We start from the raw sequence: 9,042 nt of genomic DNA on the forward strand, positions 1-9,042 counted from the left end.
ACAACTGAAGAGAGCAGAGCTGGAAGGGACTGTGAAGACCACCCAGGCCTAATCCTTTAACAGATGTGGCTGCTGGGAGCAGGGAGTGGACACACGCGTAGGCCACGAAGCCAGTCACAGGCACTGCTGAGCAAGGAGTAGGCCTGGGGTATGCCAGTAGAGAGCCACAGGGGTGAGGTGTTGTAGGTAGAGGAGTCACCTCGGGGCTGTGTCACAATAAGGTGAGGACCTCTGCTTCAAGCCCAGTCTCTCTCTTCAGAGGGTATTCATTTTCCAAACTGTTTCTGGTTTTGGACTTATGAACTCATGTGTAACAGAGTTTCTTGGCCAGGCAATGGAAGGTATCTTCCCATGCACTACCAGACCTCAGCCACCTTCTCCTTACTCCTTCCTAGGTCACAGTGAGAATATTAACGTGGAAAGCATCAAGTAGCTCAAAAAGACACTGCAGCCCACGAGTCTACGAGGCCAGCCTGGCGCCCGGACTGAAGTTGAGATTTAAGCTGGTTTTTTTCCCTCACTCGGCTTGCATTCTCTCACTCTCTTTTTTAAAAGAAGAATTCGGCTAAGGTTAAAAAAACATACAAACACTGCAGAATCTAAAAGCCAATACACATACACAAATGTACATCTATTTAAGCAGAACAGTAACATTTTTGGGTAAGGCAGCAGGGAAATAAACTTATGGAGAAGCAATTATAATTAAAAATAAGACATGAAGCCCCCATGTAAATTAATCCCTTGGCAATGCATATTTTAGACTAGCTCCTGGCCTAGTTTGTCACCTAATGCTGTTTTTTTCCCAAACACCGCCCTTGTGTCCTTTTTTCATGACGGGATGAAATGACATAGAGGTCTTTCTTCTATTGGGGCATCTACAGCAACAAAATCATCTCTAACAAAAACCCTAATCTGTGGGGACAAATCAAGACAGGCCCAGTGCCTTCCTCTTTATATTGACACTAACACGCACCACAGGGAAAGTACTTTTTCTCTTCATATCAGAGTGCGTGTTTCATAAATCTGATAGGTTGGGCTTGCCAGGCTCCAGAAATGGGAAGCAACAGCATGAGGCTTGGTTGCCCCAACAGAGTCCTGGGGGCACAGATGTGCCGGTGTGTCTTAATCCTAAAATCTCTAACAATCTGATGCTCAGAAAAAGGCACCCACCAGCAAGCCAGGGACACCTGATGGCCTTGCACACTTGCCAGCCTCCCTCTGCTGGTTGGGTTTCTTGGTAATAATCTGAAACTGCACGATAATATCTAGGCCTGAGAGTCAACAGGCTGCTGCTTCTAGCTGTCTTACCTTTGAATGGTCCTCAGTGCCAAGTAAGCTGCACAGCTAAGGTGGGGCTGCCGCGGCAAGAGCCAGTTTAGGTGCAAGTTTCCTTTCAACATAGACACAGTCGGCGGGCACCATCTCTAAGTTACAAAACTGACAACTAACAGAAAACCCTCGACTTGCTTGTATTTTTGTTTGTATGTTTTTTTGAGACAGAGTTTTGCTCTTGTCACTGAGGCTGGAACGCAATGGCATGATCTCAGCTTACTGCAACCTCCGCCTCCCAGGTTCAAGTGATTCTCCTGCCTCGGCCCCATGCATAGCTGGGATTACAGGTGCACACCACCACGCCCAGCTAATTTTTGTATTTTCAGTGGAAATGGGGTTTCGTCATGTTGGCCAGGCTGGTCTTGAACTCCTGACCTCAAGTGATTGCCTGACTCGGCCTCCCAAAGTACTGTGATTACAGGTGTGATCCACTGCTCCTGGTCCCTTGACTTGTTTTCTTAGTACAGTTGGTATCCATAAGGGATTGGTTCCAGGACCCTCTCAGACTCCAAAATCTCAAGTCTCCGATATAAAAATGGTGTCGTGTTTGCATATGATCTATGCACATCCTCCTGTAGACCTTAGATCATCTCTAGATTTCTCAAGATACCCAAGGTCATGTAAATGCCATGTAAATTGTTTAGGAAATGACAAGAAAAAAATCTGCACAAATTCAGTACATTTTTCCCCCAAATTTTTTGTCTTTTTCCTTTTTGAGACAGAGTCTCACTTACTCTGTTGCCCAGGCTGGAGTGCAGTGGTGTGATCTCAGCTCACTGCTGCAACCTCTGCCTCCCGTGTTAAGCAATTCTCAGCCTACCAAGTAGCTGGGACTACAGCCGCGCACCACCACACCTGGCTAATTTTGGTATTTTTAGTAGAGATGGGGTTCCACCATGTTGGTCAGGCTGGTCTCAAACTCCTGACCTCAAGCGATCCACCCACTTCGGCCTCCCAAAGTGGTGGGATTACAGGCATGAGCCACCACGCCTGGCCACCCCCAAACATTTTCTATCTGTGGTTTGTTGAATCCATGGATGCCAAACCCATGGATACAGAGAGCTAACTGGATAGCCACTTCTGCCACGCCAAAATCTAGAGTTCTTTTTGTTTGTATCTTTTTGTTTGTATCTTTTTGTTTTTTTAAAGACAGGGTCTTGCTCTGTCGCCCAGGGTGGAATACAGTGGTGTCAACACAGCTGACTTCAGGCTCAGCCTCCTGTGCTCAGGCAATCCTCCCACCTCAGCCTCCCAAGTAGCTGGGACAGGCATGCGCCACCACGTGTGGCTAAGTTTTAAATTTTTATATAGATGGGGTCTCACTATGTTGCCTAGACTAATCTTGAACTCCTGGGCTCAAGTGATTCTACTGCCCTGGCCTCTCAAAATGCTGGGATTATAGGTATGAGCCACCACATCCAGCCAATTAATAACTCTTTGCATATTCCTAATTCTACCAATGAAAAGTAACACTGTAAACAGCCAAGTTAACATGCAAGGGTCCGAGTGGCTCTGCCTGGTGTACTCTGCTTAATGAAGTTACTCAAACTTAATACTGGCTCTCTGGGGCCAAGGTTAGCACTTCCTTTGGAGATACTTGTGAAATACATAACATAATCACATATTTTACAGTAAATCTTCCCAGAGAAGAAACTTTTTTAACATTCATTATATATTCTTTTCTTTTTCTTTGAGACAAGGTCTCACTGTATCACTGAGACTGGAGTGCAGTGGTACAAACATGGCTTGCTGCACCTTCGACCTCCTGGGCCCAAGCGATCCTCCTCCCTCAGCCTCCTGAGTAGCTGGGATGGCAGGTGTGTGCCACCACACTCAGCTAATTTCTTAATTTTTTGTACAGATGAGGTCTCACTATGTTGCCCAGGCTAGTCTTGAACTCCTGTTCTTCAGTGATCCTTCCCCTCTATCTCCCAAAGCACTGGAATTACAGGTGTGAGCCAGTGCACCTGGCCTAACGTTCTTCTCCACTGAACACCTCAACTCGACATCCTATCATCTCCCTAACTTGTATTTCTCCTCAGCTGTGGAGCCTAGCAGCTTCATGTAGTTAAGTCTACACGACATAGGAATCTTGCCCCCAACCTTAGCCTGGGCATGTGGCATGCCTGGTTTGAATTCTGCTTCCTCCCTGCCGTGTGCGTCCATGAAGCATGAATCTCAAAACCGGTGAGTATAAACCTGAGCAGGGAGGGAAAGGAGGGCCTAAATGTTGGCAGTAGGGAGGAAAGAGGAGGAGAAGCAGGCTCCCTGAATTCACTGACCATTCCTGCAGAGTATTTAAGATGAGGTTCTAAATTAATGATTCCATTCAGATGTATCCAGCTATAACACAAGCTCTCTGGTACTTACAAACTGGAAACAGCCAATGTCCCCAGCTAAAGGAAAGACCTACTCTAGCTGTCACCTTGAGGGGCCTCCACAGCTCCCATCTCCACAGTGGCCTCTGCCAGAGAGAGTTCAGGGCTATCCCAGAGCAAGCCCCACCCTGGGGACTTACCGTGTTCCGGAAGGAGTGGCTGCGGATGGGGTCCTCTGCGGCCAGAGCGGCGCTGCTCAGCATGATGAAGACGAGGATGAGGTTGGTGAAGATGTGGTGGTTGATGAGCTTGTGGCAGCCCACGCGGATCCTGCAGGGAAAAGCAGCTGCTTGGAAACAGTCCCAGAGAGGGTGGAACACACTGGGTCCTTAAGAGTGCAGGGCCAGTGCAGCAAGATGCCAGGCAGAGGGCAGTTGTCTGCTGTGCCCTCTCTCCGGCACACCTGAGCAACCTGTCAGCCCCACGAAGCCCACCAAAAGCAGACCCTGTGCACCATGTGTGGTGTGTCAACTCTGTGCTGGGGGCGCCACACTGAGTCCTTGGAAGTGAGGCTTGTTGTCTTTCTCAAGATGGGGAAACTGAGGCTTAATAAGAGAATTCTAAAGTGACACTAGTAAGGCCAGGGGCAGAATTGATCCAGGTCTACATGACTGAAGTTTTTCCACTATGACAAGAAGCTCATCTGTTTATCTTCCCTGACTGAGAGAAGAAACAGAGGCCAGGCCTGCCCTCGACAGTTCACACAGAATGAGATGAATCCCAGGCTTGTCCTGCAGGTGCAAGTTCATACTGTTTATAGGGGCCTGCAGTAACTGAGGCTTCAGGACATCTCTGGTTGTCTGCAGATTTTGTAATATATGTTATCATTATTTTTTTAAATTTTGGAGTGGACCCACAAGCAGTCCTCAGAAGGTGAAGTTTGCAGCATCATTTGCTAACATGCAAGGATCTCATGGCGCAGCATGAGAGTTCTCACCAAGTCCTGTGGTCTCATGAAGCAAAGGAGGGCAGCTCATGCCCGACACCTGGGCTCAAACGATGGCTCTGGCTCTCTGGGCCATCAGAACCTCGCTGCCGTCCCCAATGTGCCCTGCACCTGTTAGCAACTGGCTATCCTTACCCTCAATATTTGACTTTAGAATTTAAACACATATATACACACACACATATGTATATATACATATATGCGCATGTATATACATATTCGTGTATACATAAAACATGTATGTTTAAATTGTAAAGTATATGTATGTGTGTATACATATATACAATATATATGTATATGTTTAAATTCTAAAGTATGTGTGTGTATATGTATACAAACCTATCTGTAGTCTATAAGAGGCTTATAAGCCTCCAGATAGGTTTTCCTTTGAAAATATTTTCCACTTTCAAAACTGGAGTCAACCTTATGTGAAGGTGACCCCTCACTTTAAGTCCTGCCTTTTGGGCCTATTTAATGCTGGACGTATCCCCCAGAGGACCTGAAGGTGGTTAGCAGCTGAGTCTGGGGAAGAACTTCGAAGCTAGTGAGGGCAGGAGTGCTTTGCGGCTTTGGGTGAAAATAAGTCCATTCCCTCAACACACACACACACACACACATACGGGGCTGTAGGTGTCAGCAATATCAGTTTAATAACCTTTCTTTTTTAAAGGACACCCAAACAGTGGTGAGCTGTAAAAGCTACCATCATATCTTCATATCTCTGAGGATGCCAGCAGGCCTTGCTTCCCACCTGTGTCTCCCTAGGCCCAGTGAATGATACAGAGTTATTCTCTGACAGCCAAGAACTACTTCTGCAATTCTAGAAACCTTTCCAGGAGCCATTTATCTTCCCTAGCATTCCACTCAGTCCCAGATGATTTAAAACCTAGAAACTAGCTAGTAAATAAACGTCTTCCTCTTATAGTACTTGTGAGTCATTGCCCTGTTCCTTGTGAGCACCTTACCATTTTAACATGAGAAATGTTATTTTAAGTAGGCTATCATAGAGCTGAACTGAATACTTACAACCTATAAACTATCACTGTGCAATATGACTTTATGATGATAAAACTCAACTGGGAAAACTGATCAATGAAGTGGGCGATCTGTGAGGATGAGGATGCTATGCAGACCTTGGTCACAAAAATTCTCATCCCACAAGGCATCCTAACAGAAGATCCACTCGTTAGAAAACATTTCCACGGCTGGCCGAAGCATGGAACACCAGAGCAGTGGGCTCCAATTGGAGTATGCTGGGGTGGACAAGGCTTTCCCCATTGCTGTCCCCACGCAGGGGTGAAGGCAGGGAGGAGAATCTAGAATGCAGCTCCTCCCAGGACCTGGTCACACCCTTGCGGGAAGGAGGCAGCTAGGAAGAGACGAGCTGAGAGCAAGAGCAACAGTGGAGGAGAGAGGGGTTGGAGGGGACTTGGGTGAGGGCGCCAGGGACACTCAGGTTCAGAAAGGGCTGTGAACCACTTCCCCTCACCCCCACCTGAGCCACCCTCAAGCAACCTGTAGGGTCACTGGCAAGAGGCAGTCGTGAGAGACTAGAAGGGGAGTATTTACGGGTTGGTCTTGCTAAGAATGAAGAAAGCGCTCCCTTCAGGGATGGGGGCAATTTTTTCCTTCATGTTCAACTCCGAGATCCTTCGAGGACGGGGTCCGGCAGGAACCTCAGGTTCATCCTCCTCCTCTTCCTCTTCCTCTTCCCCTACTTTAAATGAAATACTTTTTTTATAGGCATGAAATAAAGACTACATATGGGTTTGAATTATTCTTAATTTCACATGCAAATTTGGCTTAAACTTTAACAACATCTACGTGCTTACATGAATCAAAACCCTCCTGCTCCTTCAGAATATGGACTGAGTGTGTGTTGCAGGGGTGAGGGTTGCTGAGAAGTGTCCCCATCTGGTGAGCGTGTTTAGTTTGTGGGAATGATGAGATTCCCACCAGGATAAGATTTGACCACAGATGAAAGGTGGTGGTGTTGGGATTCTCACTGCCAACCTCCCAGCATCTGGCTATTTCCCCAGTAACCTCCTGGTTCACCCTGGCCTGAGAAACTGTGTGGGACTTTTAGTCTCAATCAGCAATTAGGCTCTCAACTCCACAGTCCCACCTATATCAACCAATAAAGGTGCCAGTCAAATGTAAAAGGTGAGCGCTAACACCGGTGGGTCTCCTGGACCAGTCTCCCAGAAGTTGGGACTGCCCTGACCCACCTGCACTTTCCCTCCCCATCACCTGGAATTTGGGTGACACATGCTGCCTGTGCCCATGGGAAAAAGGGGAGCTAACTGGTTCCACGGCCTTGGTGGCCTCAGCAGCTCACGTACATGCTGCTGTGCTGGCTGGCCGCAGACTCAGCAGGTCACAGAGCAGTAGCAAAGCCACACAGCAAAGCCAGCGTCTCCGGCCTCTGCCACCATACCTGGCACATCGCAAGGTGGGTAGGGGTCCTTGTCTTCATCCTCTTCTCTATAGTCATCGATTGTAACCTAGGATGACAGAGACATCTTAGGAGGAGGGGAGACTAACTAAAATGCACTTCAGAGAGGAGAAGTCACCCTGGCGGTCCAGCATAGGGCATGGATTCCTCCCCAAAGTTGCGTCTGTATGTGGGTGTGCAGGGACAGACAGGTGTCCCCAGATGGTGATTCTGCTTCAGACAGAAGTCCTAAGGGCAGGTAAGGAGAAGGCTGGTTAAGCCCTGACCCAGTCGTAGTTAGCCAGCATCATCCAGGGCTCTGTCCTTGCCCTGTGCCAGTGGTCACTCATACCATGTGATAACGCATCTCACACTCCTGTCTTCCTGCCAGACTGTGAGCCCCATGAAGGCAGGAACCTGTCTTCTTCATTCCTGAATCCCAAGTGTCTGACACATGATAGCCACTCAGTAAGCATTTATCAACTCGATGAACAAAGAAAGAACAACACAACCAGGGCTGTCATAAATGGGATTAAGTTTGACAGTGTAGCCCTGAAGCCACCTGACCCCTGGGATTACCTCAGGAAACAGACCTCTATTAAAAATGAAGCTGCTAATGTGATCCTGACCACGGGTCAAGCCTGATTGCACAATTCCAATAAAGAAAACAAAAGTGGTCAAACTAGTCAAATCTTTATCATATTGGTTTTCTGGTGAAATATCAGTGAACACAGCTAATTGCCTAAATTCAACCAGAACCCCCCTGGGAAGCCAGGGTCTATATGGTGTGCTATATTCTTCACATCAAAATATTACAAGAATGATACACAAGACACTTCCACAGTGTAAATGGTACATGTATGGAGATACCAACAGAATCACTTTGAAACAAAAAGGGGAGAAGTATCTTAGAACACATACCTTGTTGTCACTGTTGGCTATCTGGTTGACTTCTGGTTTGTTGTTCTTTTTATTTTCTAGGCTCTCTTTTCTAAAGAGAAGAGAAAAGAGTACAAGAAATTAAACAACCATGTTACTCTGTATAAAAATGCTAATCAGGATTCTGAATCAACAATGCTCCAATGAAGGACAGAATTTAATTAGAAACAACACTAACCACAAGAGCCTAGCACAATCCAAACTCAGAGCTTCCTGATAATCTCAATGCAATGGATTCATTACACAGATCATCTTATTAAAATTCTCATCTGAGAGCTAATCAGCATTGAACGCATCGTTTATTTTATGACGCCAAAATTAACTGCAGTGATTCTTTAAGCATGGGGACATGTGACTCCCACTCTCAGCTCCAAGGGATGAGAGCCAAGAGCCTGGCTTCTGCCCAAGATTCTATCCATTTTGGTCTGCAGTGCATGGTCAATCATGATCCACAAAGCAGGAACCTGGGGGGCTGCAGCTGCCATGATGAGGGGGTGAGCCTGGCAGGCTGCACTTGTGGGAGGGCTCCCCACGCAGCCCCTAGACAAACACGTCAGGGGAAAATGGGGTTACCTGGCAATTTTTTTCCTCTCCTTTTCTTCTGCTTCTTCTTTCTGAGCAGTGTTCAAACTTTCGGCATCAGCCAAATTGTCTACAGCGATGGCCAAGAAGACATTCAGTAGAATATCTAGTTTGAACTTTTTAAGGGCACAACACACTACTAAATGCAACTACATGTGGCCAACAATGGCAATGCCACACCCGTCTGCATCCTGGGAGGCTGGTAGCAAGTGACTGTCCCAAGTGTTATACTCACACAGCAAAACTAGACTACCAGAGCCCTGCTTTTCAAACAAAACAAAACAACAACAACAATAAACATAAAAACCTGTAAAAGGACAGTCTATAGAAGTAAAATTAAGATTTACTAAAATCCATGAAAACCCACTAACTTCAACATTTCTCTCTGTGTGTGTCCAAACATCTACGTATCTATAGCTATGTTATACATT

The 9,042-nt window shown here is 46.6% G+C and overlaps 1 protein-coding gene across 4 annotated transcripts in view; it reads right to left on the reverse strand.

Moving 5' to 3' along the window:
• The window catches only part of CACNA1D (calcium channel, voltage-dependent, L type, alpha 1D subunit), a 327,099-nt gene that overhangs the window by 74,231 nt on the left and 243,826 nt on the right, over positions 1 to 9,042 (reverse strand). For all 4 annotated transcript variants that reach the window (XM_011947282.1, XM_011947281.1, XM_011947284.1 and 1 more), the window contains 5 exons: positions 8,603 to 8,717; positions 8,012 to 8,081; positions 7,094 to 7,160; positions 6,226 to 6,373; positions 3,851 to 3,980 (listed from right to left, as the gene is read on the reverse strand). In XM_011947282.1, coding sequence (XP_011802672.1) covers positions 3,851 to 3,980; positions 6,226 to 6,373; positions 7,094 to 7,160; positions 8,012 to 8,081; positions 8,603 to 8,717 — 530 coding nt within the window. The remainder of the gene's footprint in view (positions 1 to 3,850; positions 3,981 to 6,225; positions 6,374 to 7,093; positions 7,161 to 8,011; positions 8,082 to 8,602; positions 8,718 to 9,042) is intronic.

Source organism: Colobus angolensis, unplaced genomic scaffold, assembly GCF_000951035.1.
Source record: "Colobus angolensis palliatus isolate OR3802 unplaced genomic scaffold, Cang.pa_1.0 Scaffold26, whole genome shotgun sequence".
Lineage (NCBI taxonomy): Eukaryota > Metazoa > Chordata > Mammalia > Primates > Cercopithecidae > Colobus > Colobus angolensis.